We start from the raw sequence: 18,798 nt of genomic DNA, 5'->3' as shown, positions 1-18,798 counted from the left end.
CGTCGTTGTGCAAATATCATAGAGTGTCCTTACACCAACCTAGAGGGGATAGCCTGCTACACACCTAGGCTATATGGTACTAATCTTATGGCACCACCATTGTATACGCAGTCCATCATCCACTGAAACTTTGTTATGCAGCACATGACTGTATTAGGATGAGTTTTAGATTATTATCATGGAGGTAAAAGATGTTAGAAAAAGAATGTATATAAAGCACCTGAAAAGGTAACCCAAGGCAAGACGTGGATGGAGAATAAGCCTCTTGAGACATCTTCCAACACTGTAATTCTCTCTTATCTTGACTACATAAGCAGAAGTGCACAACATACATGTTAGATTCGTTCAATGAGCTTTAGTTATGTCAAATTGGTATAACAAACCGAACCGAACTTTACCTTGCACATTAAAAGAATGCAAAACATTGCTTTTGAAGGAGCCATTAGAAGTTATAATTTTTAGCATTTTGTTGATCTAAGAAATTCACATTTGACCCCTGCTTGTAAGTGCTAGATGTCGTTTTAAAACTAGTATAGGTTACCTTGAAATGCAACATTAGTGATTTCTGCCCCAAATTTCAGTCAAAGAAGACTGAAGTTTTGGTACCAAGTTAATTTCACGCAAAGGATTTGAGAATTCAGTGTCAGTAGGTCCACTTACTGGCATGCCTGATCCTTCCATAAATGCATTCTCTGCTAAGCACAAACCATGTGTATCCATCATGCTTGCTCCTGCTCTTCATTTTTTTAATATAATGTCTTTATTTCATAGTGGAAGACACAGTGACATCCAGTAAAACTGAGGAACTGCCCTCCACAGTATATACACCAAAGGGTTGGGTAAGCACTCAACTATATCCATGAGCCCCGTGAGAACAGAGTTCAGCGACCACATTGAGCATTACTGAGAGCAGCAGCTCCTCTCCTTGCCATAGATGGAGTAATGGGCCAGCCCGGTGACTGCTCTCTGATTAAGACTGGCCTTATCAGAAGAGCCTCTGGTGTAAGTGTAAGTCTGAGGGTGAGGAAAGATACCCTGGGACAAGCAAGTGGAGACCTGCGGACATCACGACCAGCTGAGTTTTGAGAAGAGCTAATGTATCAATAGATGTGTCATCTTCTAAAGATAGCTTGTCCTCCAATTATGGTCTGATTTATGTGGAAATTGTGCCCGGGGAATTAGACGAGAAAGCTGAGCCTATCACCACTCATTCAGCACCAGAGGGTCAGGTGTTCTACTTCTTTTGTTCTGAGTGTTCATCAGGGCTGTGCTGTTGAAAGCGCCCCAGGGACTTTTCTTAGGAAGGAATCAGTTAACACAAGTGGCATCATTTATTTCGGAAATGATTCCGAGTCTGTTACATAAATACTAATGAAGTGCATAACAATGTGTTCCACCTTGGAACTTGCAGCAGAAGTCACTGGACGTGCTGGCTTTCTGGGCGAGAGATGCGGCTCTTGACCGCATGTCAGAATTTGTAGTCAGGTGTGCCTGGTTGTTCTTTTTTTCCTCCCCCACATTGCCTTAAATGACCCCAGATAGAAAAACAAAAACATACATGGCCAAAAAGAGAGTAGGGTGGGTGGGATGTTGCTAACCATGGTCATCAGTACATACAGCAAACCCTTGTTACTTCTCATGGGAATGGAGATATTTCTTGTGATGAGTATTTGAGTTAGGACTCTGTGTAGGACACCCTCCCAGGCGCTCTAAAGTATGCAAAGACAGAATCTTTTATTCTCCGGGTATTTATAACCTGGGGATGAGATGGCACACACAGATAAATAAAAATACAAATCAGAGTGATCTTTATTGTGACACGTGCAAAGTGTGATGTTCAGTAAACAGTGGCCTACAGTACGCCAGGCCTCAGGGTATGCAGATGCCTGGGACTCAGTGAACGACCTTGAGGATTTCCTCTGGGGGGTCAACAGCTATGGAGAGTGGGACAGAATGTCCCCTTTTTTCTCTCTCTCCACTACTGCCATGTGGTCTAAGCCACCGTCACCTCTGTCCTGGATGACTGCAGTAGAACTTCCTAAGCGGTTTCCCTGCTTTCATGCACACTCCTGCCACCTCCTTCCCCTACAGCAGTGGACCAGTAATTTTTAAAATGTAAATCAAATGCCATTACAGTCCTGCTTCATGCTGGCACAGTCTTGTGCACCAGGGCCTTCATGATCTGGCACTTTCTTGCATCCATGACCTCATTCATTTTTTTCCTTTCTTCAGTATTTTTCTTCCCTGATCTTCTTTCTCTTTCTTGAACATCTCAAGCTCTTTTCCACCTGTGAGCTTTGCACTAACTGTTGTGCCTGAAGAATGTCTGAAGGATTGTCTTGGAGTATGTCTAGGTTATAAGGAGATGCAATGAGACAAGGGAGATGAGGACAGAAGAAAAAGCTACTGGGTTTTATAATTTGGGAGCAATTTAGTTTTCGTGGGGCAGTTTCTGGAGAGTGGTAAGGGAGCAGGGAAGTGATGGGTTAAGCAGTGAGCAGGTAGTAAAGCAGTAGAGGGGCTAAGCACACATAACTGTTTCTTCTCACCACCACATTTCTCAAAAGAAAGGAGAGGGCTTGGGGCCTGACCTTGTCCATGGGAGATTCTCATAGGAAAAGAAAACATTAAGCACGTTCACAAGCAGAGTGGAAGAAGTCTGAAAAGAGGGAGCGAAGGGAGCTTTAACTAAGAGGAAGCATAGTTGGAGAAAGGTTCCAGAAGTGACAGGGAGGAAGAGGACCATGAACCCAACTGGAAAGTTTTGCAAGTAGGATGTGCTTTTAAATCCCACAGGTAAATTTTCATACAACAAGTGTCAGAATTGTAATGAATAAAATCACTTCTGTTATGATCTAAAGCTTTGTGTCCCCCAAAATTCATGTTAAAATCTTAACCCCCAATATAATGGTAATAGGAACTGGGAGCTTTGAGAGGTGATTAGGTCACGAATGTGGAACCTTCGTGTGTAAGATAAGTGCCCTTATAAAAGGAACCCTAGAGAGCTCTCTGGCCCCTTCTGCCATGTGAGGACACAGTGAGAAGATGGCCGTCTATGAACCAGGAAGTGGGATCTCACCAGACACTGAATCTGCTAGTTCCCTGATCTAGGACTTAGCCTCTAGAACTGTGGGAAATAAATTTCTGCTTATAAGCCACCCAGTCTATGGTAGTTTGTTATAACAGCCCAAACAGACTAAGACAACTTCCGAGTTTGCACATTATTCCTCTGTGGAGAATATCCTAGGTGGTGTGATTCTTTACTGATAGTAACTTTGGAATGCACCAAGGGGGTCAAGTGCTGAGGTAGACCTGTCAGGGTTGGCGACGTACAAATTGGTGGCAATGAAGTTCACAGCACCACTATTGGGAAATTCACAAACCCTGCCAGTATTATTATCATCATTATTATTGGTTTACTTTTTATTAAGGTATAATTTACATATGTAAGGTATACAAATCTTAAGTGTACAGTTCACTGAGGTTTTTATATGTATATAAACCCATGTAAGCACCACCCATATAAACATATAGAACCTTTCCAGCACCCCAGAAGGCTCCCTTCTCCCTCCATCAAAGTAATCTCTATTTTGACCAATTGCCATAGATTAGTTTTATGAGTTTTTTAATAGTTTTATTGAAGTATGATTGACATGCTGCACACTTCACATATCTGAATGGTACAATTTGGTAAGTTTTTACATGTATACACTCATGAAATTGTCACTACAATCAAAATAATGAACTTATCCATCATCCCCCAAAATTTCCTCATACCCCTTTTTAATTTCTCCCTGGCCTCCAACAGTCCCATATCCCACCCTAGCAAGTAACCACTGATTTTCTTTCTGTCCTATACGTGAGTTTGCATTTCCTAAAATTTTATATAAATGGAAGCATATAGCATGTACTCTTCTTTTGGTCTGCCTTTCACTCAACATAATTATTTTGAGATGGAGGTTTGTCTTGTTTCTACTTTTTGGCTATTACAAATAAAGCTGCTCTGAATATTGGTGCACAAGCAAACACTTGGTGTGGTCAGTCCTTTGAATTTTAGCCATCATAATAGGTGTGTAATGGTACCTCATAGTGGTTTCGGTTTCCATTTCCCTAATGACTAACGATATTGACCTTCTTTTCATGTGCTTTTTTTCCCATCCACGTCTTCTTTAGTGAAGTGTTTAAGTCTTTTGCTCATTTTTTAAAAATTGGATTTTTTTAAATTGAGTTTTGAGAGTTTTTAAAAGTGTACTTGGATATAAGTCTTCTATCAGACAATGATTTGCAAATATTTTCTCCCAGTTTGTGACTTCTCTTTTTATTCTCTTGAAGAGCAGATGTTTTAATTATAGTCCTACTTAATTTGTTCTTTCATGAATTGTGCTTTTGGTGCCACGTCTGAGAAGCCTTGCCTAGCCTAAGGTCACAAAGATTTTCTTCTAAAAGTTTTATAGTTTTAGGCTTTTTCATTTAGGTCTTTGATCCATTTTGACTTAATTTCTGTTTAAGGTCCAAAGCATGAGCTGAAGTTCCCCTTTTTGCATGAGGATATCTGGTTCCTGTATCATGCCTTTGCACTGTTGTTGAAAACCAAATATAATCTATGTATATTTCCATATACACACAGGTCTTTTTCTGTACTCTCAGTTCTGTTCCATTGATCTATATGTCTGTCTTGATGCCAATACCACAATATCTTGATTAGTTTAGCCTTATGACAAGTCTGGTAATCACGTAGAGTAAGTCTTCCAATGTTGTTTTTTATTCCCCTCAGAGTTATTTTTGTTCTTTTAGATCACTTGCATTTCCATATGAATTTTTATAATCAATTTGTCATATTCTGCCAAAAATACCTGCTGGGATTTTGATTGAGATAGCATTAAATCTGTAGAGTACATTGGAGAGAAATGACATGTTAATGAGTCTTCTAACCCATGACTATGGTACGTCTCTCCGTTTGAATCTATAGGTCCATTGGAGGACTATTGCCATTCTTAGCAATATTCAGTTCTCCAATCCTTGAACACAGATGTTTTTACATTTATTTAAGTTGTCTTTCATTTCTTTCAACAATATCTTGGAGTTTTCGGTGTACAAGTCTTGTACTTCTTTGGTTAAATATATCTCTAAGTATTTTATTCTTTTTGATGTTATTGGAAATGGAATTGTTTTCTTTGTTAGCTTATTAACTATTGTATTAGTCAGGATTTTCCAGAGAAACAGAACCAATAGGATGTGTGTACATTTGTAGAGAAAGGAGTATATATGTATACATATTATATTTATCTATATTTATATTTATCTATGGAATTCCCTCTTGCAATTATGGAGGCTGTCAAATCCAAAATCTGCAGGATGGGCTAGCAAGCTGGAGACCCAGGGAAGAATCGATGTTGCGGTTCATGTCTGAAGACCAGCTGCTGTTGTAATTCCTTCTTGCTCTGGGGAAGTCAGTCTGTTGTTCTGTTCCAGCCTTCAGCTGATTGGATGAGGCCCACCCACATTATGGAGTGCAATCTGCTTTACTCAGAGTTCACCAAAGTAAATGTTCATCTTATTCAAAAACACCCTCGCAGAAACATCCAAAATAACATTTGACCAAATATCTGGGTGCAATGGCTTAGCTAATTCGGCACATAAAATTAATATCACAGCTATGACTCTCTGTTATTTTGGGGATTGATTTAGAGTTTATGGTATACATCTTTAAGTTACCTTCAAGTGATAGTATATTACTGCATGTATAGTGGAAGAACTTTCCCATAGTTCGCTTCCCTTTCTCCCATCCTGACCTTTATGCTATTGTTGTCATGCATTTTACTTTTTCATATGTTATAACCTCCATACTACATTGTGATTTGGAAGCAAGACTAGAACATTATTCAGTCTAGGGCTACTTATTCCCCACTAACGGGACAAGACTCTTCTGTGTATTCTACCCAAGGCCCCCGAATTTTGAGGTTTTCCAGTCTGGCTGGTGGGAAGAGGCACTATCCTTGCCCTGTTTGAGTATGAAGTACTGTTTCCTCTATTCATTTTGAGTGGGTCTTTCTCAGGCCCTGGGTAATTTCCTCTGTGCTACTCTGTCTGGGAATTTTAATTGCCTTGATCTCCCTGGACTCTCAGCTCTGTCTCTTCAGCTCCAGGAGTCTGCCATTCTCTGTCTGGGCTCCTCCTCCTTGTACCACAGCCTGGAAAACTCAACCAGTAAACTAGGGCAATCACAGGCCTCACCTCATTCATTTCCCATCTCCCAGGGATCACTGTCATTCATTGTTTCATATATTTTTGTCCATTTTTGTTGCTTCCAGCAGGAGGGTGGACATAACACTCATTTCTGTTGTGTAGACAGAATTAGAATTGCTGGGTCATAGGGTGTGTGCACGCTTAGCTTTGGTAGATATTGCCTGGAGTTTACCAAAATAAACTCAGCTAATTTTAATTGTAGATAATTTTCATGAAGGTAATTGACATACTTTTTACCCAGATAATGTTACTAGATTTTATTCCCCAATTTAACTCAGTGAAGCGTGAAGGTGACAGGTTCTTAGTGATATCATTCACTATTTTTTAAGACTTCAGTGATGTATACCCTCATTTAAAGTAGATTATTAAAAGAATTGAGTAAGTGATGGTAAAGAGGGAGGAAAGCAGAGAGAACAGATCAATCTTTGTTTGACTGATAGTTATAATTACATTTGACAGCATATGCTTGCTAAGTAATAATGGCTTTGATTTTTTCCAAAAACCTAATGATATTATATGTTTCGTACCTAGTCCATTAGAAAATTCTCTGTGTGGGGCCTGCCCAGTGGTGCAGCAGTTAAGTGCACACGTTCCACTTCAGCGGCCCAGGGTTCACCGGTTCGGATCCCAGGTGCAGACATGGCACTGCTTGACAAGCGGTGATGTGGTAGGCATCCCACATATAAAGTAGAGGAAGATGGGCACAGATGTTAGCTCAGGGCCAGCCTTCCTCGGCAAAAAGAGGAGGATTGGCAGGAGTTAGCTCAGGGCTAATCGTCCTCAAAAAAAAAAAAAAAAAGGAAAAAAGAAAATTCTCTGTGGCTCTGCCTCCTTCAAGTTTGGTCTCATTTTTGGGGGAATATCATTCTCACAACGAAGGATATCCACATCCACATGACATCCTTCCATGGTTCTTGTAGACTAAATATTCATATTAAAAGATTATACTCTGAGGTGGGATTGATAGCGTCAGGGACATGGCACCAGGCCCCTCCCTCACACAGTGGTGACCCAATGGCCCTCTGCTTAGCCGCTGAGGGACAGAGAAGTAGCGGCTGCAGAAACGATTCAGCCTCTTCTCACTCAAGGGGTGTTTGAGCTCCAAGAATGCTTTTTAGCAGCTCTCACAGGTAAAATGTGTTTTGAATTTCTAGCAAGCATGATATTTCCCTGAAGAGAGTTTTGCTTGGCTTATACTTTTCAGTGTTTAGTGGAAAATGTTAAAGGAAAGCATTGCATTAAAGGAATCTTTTTCAAGTTCTTCTGCCCAGCCTTTGAGCTCCTCGTGGAGTAACTCCTTCTTGAGTCAGGTAGCTGCCACTTTGAAGCCTTTGTCTTTAGCTCCTCTGTTTGTAAATCTCTCCTAAGAATAGATCAAAAATGATGTTGACATCTGTTTCCAGAATTGAGGAAGTAAGAACAGAATAAGACTTTATGACTGGCGTTAACCCCTTCTGTTATCTTCCTCGTATAGTGGAGTGTTAGGCATTGTATTTAACCTCTTTCAGAAACTATCACGGTTCTCCCAACCTAGGCATTTACTTCCTGGACTTGAGCCTGTTGTTTGTTTCGCAATTACACGACATAAATCAGACATGTCATACCCTTTCCATATAAAGTACAAGGTTGTAATAGCTGATATTGATGAGGTTTTATAATTCATTATATGTTTACCCTTTACCCCAAATGCTCGCAAATTGATTTTCTCCTCAGGTCTATGGGGAAATGTCTACGGAAGTTGAAAAGTCATGCACAATGGGAAACCTTAGATTGCTGAATCTCAAGCCTGAAATTGTGTTTTCTGGGAGGCTGAAACAGAATTGCTTAAGCCGGATGCTGCTAGAATGAGGATTACAAGGAAAGAGATTTTTAAAGAGATTTTGACCTCAAAATTTTTCTCCTTCTAGTCTTATGATATTTCTATGATATCTTGGTTTTTACTATTTTCTCTACTCTCTCTACTCTCCCTAGTCCTATGGACACCCCGCTTGTCTAGTAAAAAAAAAAAAAATAGTTCAAGTCCCTTAAAACTGTGGCTTCATCTTGAAACAGAACAATTGAGCCTGAAATAAGTTTTTGGTTTATTCATGGTCTCTGGTGGTCACAGAAGTATTTTTCGTTTTGTTGAGGAGCCATTGGTGTACTCATTCATCTATGCATGTGTACATAAGTTGATACTATGTATCAATTTATAATATAGAGGTCATCATGGTGCTATTCTGGAGAAGGCAGTACTGCTCCTACAGTGGGGAACCAAGCCTTCTGGGAATTAAGCTTCCTGATTTCAGGCTAAAGATTTAACAGCCCAAGACTACCTGTGGTGTACCTGAACCTATGATTGACTTGGAAAGTAGAATACCCTTTCAAAGTAAAAATCTACATGTTTTTACAGTTTGACACAAAGTAAAATTATGAACAGGGTAAAGAAAATTAACATTAGAAGGGGGTTCTAGAAGTATCAACTAGATCTCATATTGCCATGTGAAATTGAAGTTGTGCGTTACAAAAGTCATGCTGTCTCCGTGTTGGTAATTTGGAAATATGAAAACCAGGTTGTACTTCCTGCAAAGTTGGTATAACGAGGTTGCTTGCTCTATTAATGTGTAGTTGTTAGCTCCTCTCCAGATGGTGCTGTACTTTCACATTAAAAGCATCCTTCCTAAGGAATGCTTGATGCAAGATGTTTCTTATTCTTCTCCTTCTGCTGAAGGACTTATCCAAACTTCTGTACAGGAAAGAAGTTTCCCATACAAACGGTTCGTTTTTCAGTGTCGCTTTGGAGAAATTTCCTAGACTTTCCATCTCCTCCTTTTCCTCCCCTTCCTCCAATTTGGAGGTGAGATTGTGATGTAGGTATAGGCCGAGAAACTAGTGATACCAAATAAGGAATCTTTTGTGTGGAAAACTTTTTTGTGTGTGGTTATCCCTCTGTACACCAAGGAAGTCTGAAAGCTCAGGGGGCTGGCCCAGTGGCATAGAGGTTAAGTTCACACACTCCACTTCAGTGGCCCAGGGTTTGCAAGTTCAGATCCCGGGAATACACCTACATGCCACTCATCAAGCCATGCTGTGGTGGTGTCCCTCACATACAAAATAGAGGAAGATTGGCACAGATGTTAGCTCAGGGACAATCTTCCTCAAGCAAAAAGAGGAAGATTAGCAACAGATGTTAGCTCAGGGCCAATCTTCCTCCCAAAAAAAAAAAAAGGAAACAAACAAACAAACCTCAAAGTCCTATGCACTGACTCTCCTCTTCCCTCCCCTTTGGGTTTAGTGGAGCAGGGACTGTTGAAGGGCATCCCGCATCCTTCCACACTGGCTTGGTGCTCATGACTGAAATGCCACGGTTTTTGTGGTGGTGGCTTTTCTTTATTTAGATTAAAAACTTCTTCCTAAAAACGTGTATGCAGATTCAAGAATACCCTTTCTGACCCACTTGGGTCCTGTCAGGAATCTGGACAGAGAGCCCCCAGTACCTAAGATGGGCAGGAGAGGAGGAGGGCCCCAAAGACACATTTGGCCATTCCATGAATCAGTCTGGTTGGAGCCTGTGGAGTCTCGACATTTACTATCTCCTAAATCGTAACACACTTTGAGAAACACTGTAGGAAGCAAACAATGAGCCGTGTAGAGTGCACCATGCTCCATTTCCCATTAACTATGGCAGCGACCACATTTCCCTATTCCGAAAGTATTTGAGGTAACAATCTAGATATTTTGGCTTCTAAGCTTTGTAAACATTCAACTGTCTCACTGAATAAAATTGTTGATGCAGCCTCAGACCTGATCTTTATTTCTCCATAGATACTGTGAAATCCACCTAGAAGGAAGAGCATTAAGGAAACTATTTCCAAGTAATCATTTCTCACCTTGGCCTGATAGCCTGTTTCTTTACCACATCAGCACCCAGAATGTGTGCTCAGTCTTGCTTTTCCTTCCTCAGCCACGTTTCAGAGGATTTCTTTTTTTCCTTTGTGTCAGACACAGCCAGAGAGCAGCCCTGATAAGATTCCACGTGGACATCTCTTTTTTTTCTTGCTCCAAATTGTTTATTTCTCATCCACAGTCTTTCTGAAATCAAAATGTCTGGCCGTTAGACTCCAGCAGAGCAGAGAGCTAAGGCGTACCACGGAACACTGACCTTCACTCAACTGTAAGATCATGAAGGAAGTAAGCGTGATGAGATTTTAAACTATCTCAGGTACATAGCTATGGTAAATTCTGCATCTTAGCTGCCTGGCCTCAACATCAAACTGTATTGTAGATACAATTGTTCCTCAGCTCCTTTTATTTTTTTTTTTTTTGATAGAAATGACCTCATAAAGATATAAAATGATTTAATTCGTTTAATTTGTAACAGAAATATTTGTGCAAATGTTAGTAAATATACTAAAATGCCTATGAAAAATGAGATGTAGAGGATACAGAGGTGGTGAATAATAATTTTGTTTATATGCTGATTATTTGTTTCCTTTAAAATAGTGTTTTAGGACTGAGACTACGTGTTTTGTATCTTTGGCAAGATTGACTTTCCTGTTTGGAATGATAGAGAAATGATGCTGTGAATAACGAGATGGTAGAGGATAGAAGGTGCCTCTTTAACGAAAAGTGGCCTCTCGATGATTGGACCTTGAGATGGCGGATTGGCCTCTTAATCACGGGCAGGGTGCAGTCTTCTGCTGTTTTACATAAAATGCCAGTAACTTGCATTTCTGTCTTTCCTTTCCTCATCCAATTTAGTCCACTCCTCCACCAGCTCCTGACTTGTTGCAAGACCAGGTTTGATCTGACTAAGAAAGTGCTTTTGCTGTTGGCTGGCTTATTGGTTTTTAATTAGATAGAATTTCTGATTGAGCAAAACCAAGGCTGGTGGTCTCCATTCTTTGACTATAGCTAAGTGTCTTATTTTATTTTTGTGTGATGTTTCATGGAGGGGCCATTTTTTAAAGGACCTCATAAGCCATTAGTTCATGAGATAGAGATGTTACACCCCTTGAGTAATGATTTTAGACCTAATGAGTAATATTTTAGACCTAATAGTTCCTATCACTGCTGCTTAATTACAGCTGAGGCGTAGATCAAGTCTACATGAAAACTAAAGAGGAGGCGTGCAGCCATGAAAACCATAGTCTTTTTATCAACACCGATAGCAAAAGGATGTGGACTTGGTTGGCCCCATGCTTCTGTCTTCCTCTGAAACCACCATAGGAAGCAGTGGGTTCCAGGAGTGGGAGTGAGTGAGAAAACAGCATTAGGCTTGGGTAACTCGAGAACTTGCCTTACCCAGTGAGTCCCGGTGCGGATGACGTAGCGATCTTAGAGAAACCACTTCCAATTAAGCTTTGTGATTACACCTAGGGGAATATCTGGGTTATGGAAGTTTTTAACACCAGTCTACACTTGCCAATCACCGTTTTACCAGAGTAGACCTCAGATCCCAGCCCTCCACGGACAACGCTTTAATTTGAAATTATAGCATTTATGTCTTAACTGTATTTTTTACATAGTTTTCTATTTAATGTGGGCAGAGCTGTGTATCTATTTATGGCTTTAATATGTATTTTTTATTAACTTATTTAAGTAAATAAGGGAAAAAACAGTTCAAGATGTTGTCAAAATCACAACGGTAGTAGCATTTTTAGAACAAAATGATTCCATTAATCCTTATTTAATGAGTATCCCACACACAATAAAATGTGGCATTTGACATTGCAGCAAAAAGCTACAGTGGAAAGAGCAGTGGGCCCTATGCTCATTGTGCAAGTTACAGATTTTCATTCATTAACAGTATTCCTTTGGCAAGACAATTCTTCCTGTGCCTCAGTTTCCTTGTCTATAAATATAATGGAGGATAGTAGCAACAGCCCTGCCTCTATCACAGACGTATTGTCAAGTGCAAGAGAAAAACAGAAGCTCTATAAAAAAGATTTTAAAAAAATTTAAAAGCTATGGAAAATGTCATTTGTCATTATGTCAATGTGTAGGCTCCTACATCACAGGCTGGTAGGGGATACCTTAGAAGATCTGTGTGTGGGGCTATCCATATCTTCGTGTTTTAGGACTAGACGGACATAATAGCAATCTGGTTTTTCTTCTTCACAAATATGTCAGAGAAGCAAATGTTGAATATTTCATCCAGGTTTGCAATGTACAGAGTTCAGTGAAAGAAAGAACATGGGGAGGGAACCTACTTGGATAAAATGATCAAGAGAAGTTTTTTTCTATAAAGTTGACATGTACGCCGAAATCTGTATAGTGAACATGCGACAACCATAAAACCATAAAAAAAGGGTGGAGCGGGAGTATTTCTGTGAAGAGAACAGCATTTGCAAAGGGTAGAAAGACGTTGCTGTTCCCAGGAGCAAAAGATGGCTGAAGCCTGGTGGACCAAAGGGAGGTGAGGTGAGTGGAAGGAGAGAAGAGAGGTACTCAGGGACCAGAACGTCTAGGGCTCTGCGGGTCATGGTGTGGGGCTTGGGTGTTATTCTCAAGGCTTTGGGGTGCCATTGAGGAGTTTTTAAAAGAGGTTCACTCTTCTATATTTAAGTTTGAATAGCCAAGTTGGTCACAAAAGCCAGTTTAGGGGAAATCGTAGAAGTCAAGGTGAGGACTAATGGTGTACTACCTGGAACATGGCTGCTTCAAGAACCTCCCTGACTTTCCCCAATTCTGCCTTGGTCCCCCACCCAACACCTCAGATGAGTCCTATGTCATTTGTCCTATTAGGCCTTAACACTGTTTTGCATCATTTTTATGCCCCCACCCCCCCCCCACCAAGGTCTTGATTCAGAACCACATCTTGTTCAATCTTTGAATTGCCCACAAAACTTCCTTCTGTGTCTTCCATCTAAGAAATGTTCCATAACTATATGTAAAATGAGTAAATACACAAGTTCAGTGGTCTCAGGAGTCAGTGAGCCTCAGAATCACCTGGGGAGATTTAAAATATGGATGCCAGGGTCACACCCAGAGAGATTCTGGTTCACAAGGTTTGGTGTATTTGTCGCAAAACTCCCAGTGTCCCTGATGGGGGGTTGGAGTAGAGAACCAGGGGGAAGGGCTGATTCTGAGTTGTCTTCAGTATTACCTGTTGCATTTTCTGGGGTTTGCTATCAATTAGCTTTCCTTTGGAAGGAGAAGGTAAATTACTGTTTTTCACTAGACTTGTAGAATTTGATTTTTTTTTTATCAACTGTGGACCCCGAAAACACCAAAACAAGGAAGGGGTTAAAACATGGCTCCTTCAAGCACAGAACTCAGAAAGTCAGGCAATGGTTTGTGCGTGTTTTGATTTCAGAAGGGGAAAGTCTTTATTTAACTCTATATAGTGTGTATATAATAATAAATTTTTTAGGCACCTGCTTCAAAATAGAAACTGGGATGTTGGAGATAATAACAATAAACAAAAATTAAACCAAACCGGGCTCAGTGCCCAGGAAAACTACCCAGATTCCAAGAACTGGGCGAGGAATAAATTAATGGGGGAAAAAAGGCAGAAACAGATGGAGTTCTAACTGCCTCCAGTACAACGACCGCTCTGCAGTGTGGTCACTGTGGAGCAATTCCCTGGGGCATTCGTCCTGTGGGTGGGGGTCCTGCCCTTCTCGTTTCAGTGACAAACTTTCAGTGAAACTTGCCTTCTAAAATGTCATTCCTAAACATGCCCATAATTACAGCGATCCTGCATTGTGTTTGAGTTTTTATAACACTGTAAACTGCTTGGAAATAAATGGATCCGAAGTAAAAATAGGAGTTCACAACAACTTTAAAGTTAGAAGGAAAACCTTCATGTTGCCCAGCATGCCTAAATGTCGAGTGATTTACATAAACAAAGGAGGAAATCCTCTTTGTGTGTTCAGGGGTGTGTGTGTAATACAGGAACCCATGTTTTCCTGTTATTGAAAAGCGTTCTTTAATCTTTTAAGCACATTTAGGACTTGTATGTATTCCAGGTATGTTGTTTCCTTTAATATTAAAACATGAGAGCTGGGCATGACTATCTGAGAAACCTATTAGGTCTTCCTTTTGTGTCATAGGAGACACACAAAACAAATGAATGCAATTAAATGGATAGATGGAGCCTTGGCAGACTGGAAAGATTGCCTGAATTTGGTTAGGGGGGTGGTTATTCCTAATGAGACTTAACAGGCTTATGCGCAGAGCTGTAGGCTGTTTGTGAATAGAAGACTGTGAACTTTCCTCTGATCATGGGTGCTAAGGAGAGGATGACTTTTTAACTGTGAAAGTAAGTTTAATTGGTGCGAAATGTTCAGAAGCTTTTAGCCAAATATAACTGAAATAATGGGTAATAAACCTAAGTATTCTTTGAAATTTAAAAAAAAATTTCTTCTGGTTAGGAACAAAGAGAGAAGATTGTCCTGAGATCATAAAAAACAGTCTTCAGTCCTGGAACCATAGGGTTGTTACAGACCTAAAGGCAGGGTCCCCACGTGTCCTTTCCTCTCGGTCCCGCTTTCCTGCGTTAAGGACCCCAGACAGTGAAACTTCAGGGGACTCTGGTCTTCACAAAGGAGGCTCTTCTTACCGCCACCATGATTGCAGTAGTGCCTCTCTGTCCTTCATCTCTCCAGGATTCCTCTTGCCATCTGTTGAGCATCTGCATAATTACATGAAAATGTGGGATCTGTGGGGTTATTTGAAACAAAGAAAGAATGTGCCACTGATGCCCAGTCTTATTAGGATTGCATTCATTAAAAGTAGTTCTTTCCACCTTTGCTAGTCCCTTAAATTGCATTGTTTCTATTAAATCTTACAATTCCTACAGCCTGGGCTCAGGAGGAGCTTTTAGGAAAGCCCTTTGAAAACATTTAATTCCTCCCTACGCTTGAGGCTCTAAGTCACAAAGTGAGCAGACTAGAAACATCCAGAGTGACTCCCTCATGGTGGCTGGTGCTTGACCTCTGTCTGAGAGGTGACCTTGCTCATCCTCAGTGTGGAAGCGAGTGAAGGAAGAGCTAAGGCCCGGAGGAAGAGCTGTCCTGGTCCTGCAGGTGTGGTGACCTCAGGAATTCATGGTGGGCAGGGCACCCAGAATGCCAGATACAGTCATAATCAGACACAAACTACATACAAACTGGACTGTATTTAAAGCCAAATGGTTCTGTTTTCTTTGAATGAGGTATTACTCCTTATCACTGAAGCCTGAACTATTTATGCTTGACTGTGAAATTAGAAATATGCATTGCACTTCCCGAGGGGAGCCAGTAACCTCCGCTTCCTTTAAAATCCAGCCTTTCCCGAGGACCCTACCTGATGCCTGTCAGCTGTGTAGTTCTTGCCCTGCAGTGGGTCACTGTGCACTTGTAGCCTCCATTAAAGGTGCTTAGTGTCATTCACTGAAGTTGCGTTCAGTCTGAATGGATGAAGATATAAATGAAGCAGCCCTCACAATTATAATTAGATTGTAACGACTTGAGATGGGGATTATATTTTTCTTTTAGATTCACCCCTCATCGAAGGCATACATATTCATTCTCTCTCTGTATACATACATTTTCTTTTTCTTCTCTCTCTCTCTCTCTCATTGTGCATATACACATAGGTGTAAGAGAGAAACACCACTGAACAGGGAAACAAACCCACCTGCACACCCACTAATCTGTGTGGTCTTTTGTTGACAGTGACAAACAAGAAACCCACACAGGCGTCCATCACGAAGGTCAAACAGTTTGAAGGCTCCACGTCGTTCGTGCGGAGATCACAGTGGATGCTTGAGCAGCTCCGCCAGGTTAACGGCATCGATCCTAATCGGGTAAGTGACCTGCCCAGTGTTGAACGCAGCGTTCTCTTTACACGATGTCTTTCTCATTGACCTTGGAGGTGGTGGTGGTTCTCTGTGTCATTTTTAACAAAGCTGTTTCTCTATTTCAGTTATGTGACTAAGGTGATTTCTGTGTCCTTCCGTCCTTCCTATGGGGAATTATAAATCTTTTCATCATGTTTGATGCAGGAACCTAAGGGGATGCGTATTGAGGAAATGCTACCCCCCGCCTCCCCCGTAATAAGTGTATCAGCAAAGTACAAAGAACAGAGTTCAGAGATCACATCCATGGTCATCAATATGATACACCATGTTCATCAAAGCTTTGTTTATCTCCTAATGCCACCAATGAGGAGATTTATTTACCAAAAAGAAGATAATAATCATAAATGAATGGCACACTAAAAATTATATATTAGGATTCTAATGGGTTTAATGTGAGAACATTTATGGTAGCATTATTTATTCAAAGCACATTCTCTTTTGCTCACACACACTCACTGTACGAAACATCAATAATGAGGAAAGATAAAATGTAAATTGTAACGATGCTAAGATAATAAGGGGGAATCTTTTCCTACCAAAGGTTAGGGGCAAGAATAATATGGTTCAGTGCTGAGGCCTGAAGGAATCTTTTTCCAAATAACTGGAAAGGCAATACGTTGTCTGAATTCTGACACAAGTCCACATGTAGTAGGCTGTAGGGACTTCTGTGACACCAGCTTCCTAGCGACATCTGTAAATACTATAAGATTTGGAGTTTGCTTGATAAACAGAGGAAGGTGTACTCCCCATGCACTTGGGTGCTAAAAAAGATGAGCCTTATGGCTAAGACCAAAGTTTTGGAAAGATGTTTTAGCCTTTATGAGTCTTCTGTTGCGGGTTGGCTGGAAGCGGCAGTTTTTATGGATTGAAATCAGTAGTTATTTCACTGTCTTTTCTAGGATTCCGCAGAGTTTGATTTGTTGTTTGAAAATGCTTTTGACCAGTGGGTAGCCAGCACAGCCTCAGAAAAATGCACCTTCTTCCAGATCCTCCACCACACCTGCCAGAGGTACCTCACGGACAGGAAGCCCGAATTCATTAACTGCCAGTCGAAAATCATGGGAGGTGAGTGGGCATTTGTGTGGCTTTAGTCCTCCTGTTTCCATACACTCGCTTATATATAAAAAAGTTAGGCATTCAGCACCAGAATTAAAGCCAAAAAAAAGACTCAAGATGCTCCGAGTTAGACAGCATGCAAACCATTCCAGAGAGTTCACTGTATGCTAAATCTAGACACAGTGCTAAATCTAAACACATTTTCACTCTCATCCAAAAGCTGGTCTTTTTAGAAGAATGAGCCACTTAGCAAAGATGGTTTGTACTATGAGAACAAACCTGTCCCTTGATTAGAAAAACCTTTCCGTTTGGTTTCTTTACCACCATTTCTATGATTTCTTTCAGAACACTGTTTTCTGGATTGCTTTTTCTTACTATTTCTCAAGATATTTTACAAATATTAATATGAAAATTCTTATAGATGTAGTCCCTTTCTTTCAAACAGCAATTAGTCTCACGTTTATTCCTTGAATGGCCTCCAGAGCCAAGTCAGGACGAGCGCTGTAAGCCAGCCAGAAGGATGAGTTCCAGCGTTGGCAACTTAAGGAGAAACATTTAGAGGGTGCTTCACACATTTCTTTTAAGGGAATTGAAACTATGCTAAAAATATAAAAGCCTTTCCCATCTTTCTGTGAGTTGAGGAAGAGTGTTTATATCACTGGTCTTTTCTCTGATCTGTTCTGTTGGTTTTGAAAGAATTTTTTAAAACTGCACCAACTTTGTCTTAATCAAATGTCAAATGAAGGTCACATTAGAAACATGACATCTTCTCCTTGCCTGTATATATCTTTCATGATATATACATGAACATGGAACAGAATCCATTATTCTGTGACTGCTATAATTTTGCCATTAGTCTGCTGGATATTGTATGGAGAAGACTCTGTCCAATGCTTCGTTGTTCTCCACTCAAGCGTTAGTGTTCCTCTTAAATGGGAAGTTTCTTACATCTTAAGAACCTTGAAAGGTCTTTCTTAAGCATTGATGCAGAGTCTTTTATTATAGTTCCTCTATTTAGTCCTAGAAAAATATAAGAAGTGATGAGTGGTGCATTAGCCACATCCTTTGGTACAAAAGTGAAAACTATTGGACATAAATGTTGCAAGGAAACAGAATATCAAATGCTAACCTCTTGCTGTTTAGAAAATATAATGAGATCTAGCTTTCCATCACGTCTGTGCCACCAGTGCTGTTCAAATGAATCCTACCTTGAAAGTCCAGCCTTAACAGACTTGGCAGAAGGTCAGAGCACTCCACGCTTAGGACCCCAGGTGGCTGTGTTTTCTGTGAATGGGAAATCGGCCAGGAAATCCCAGCTTTCCCTCGTTCTTCATTAGGTACAATTTTCTCTGCTGTCCTAGAATCAGATTTGTTTCTTGACCTTAAGTTCCTCCTGTAAAACATTTTCCCATCAGTGTCAGCATGGTCAGTAGCTTGCGTGGCCAGCACTTAAGCAGAGTGTGCTGTAAAAATAATGTGACATTATGGGTTTAAAACTTGTGATGTCGTTGGGGATAGACTGCCCTCAAGCATTCCACTTCTCTATGTTCCATCCTGAGAGCAGAGTGGCCTGAAGTGGAAGCAGTGCCGTGGGAACCACTGTATTTCCTCAGAATGGAAATGTGAGGCAGAGGCAAGAGGGCCTCAGACTCCCTCCACTGTCCTTGCAA

At 40.7% G+C, this 18,798-nt stretch overlaps 1 protein-coding gene across 6 annotated transcripts in view; it reads left to right on the top strand.

Annotated features, from left to right (window-relative positions):
- The window catches only part of STXBP6 (syntaxin binding protein 6), a 230,839-nt gene that overhangs the window by 165,063 nt on the left and 46,978 nt on the right, over positions 1-18,798 (top strand). For 5 of the 6 annotated variants that reach the window (XM_008531122.2, XM_070628378.1, XM_008531124.2 and 2 more), the window contains 2 exons: positions 15,888-16,018; positions 16,972-17,137. In XM_008531122.2, the coding sequence (XP_008529344.1) occupies positions 15,888-16,018; positions 16,972-17,137 (297 nt within the window). Of the gene's footprint in view, positions 1-10,311; positions 10,448-15,887; positions 16,019-16,971; positions 17,138-18,798 lie in introns of those variants that run through there. The other variant, XM_070628389.1, reaches the window with a different exon arrangement.

This window comes from Equus przewalskii, chromosome 1 (assembly GCF_037783145.1).
Source record: "Equus przewalskii isolate Varuska chromosome 1, EquPr2, whole genome shotgun sequence".
Taxonomy (NCBI): Eukaryota; Metazoa; Chordata; class Mammalia; order Perissodactyla; family Equidae; genus Equus; species Equus przewalskii.
This window is presented reverse-complemented; position numbering and strand designations above follow the sequence as displayed.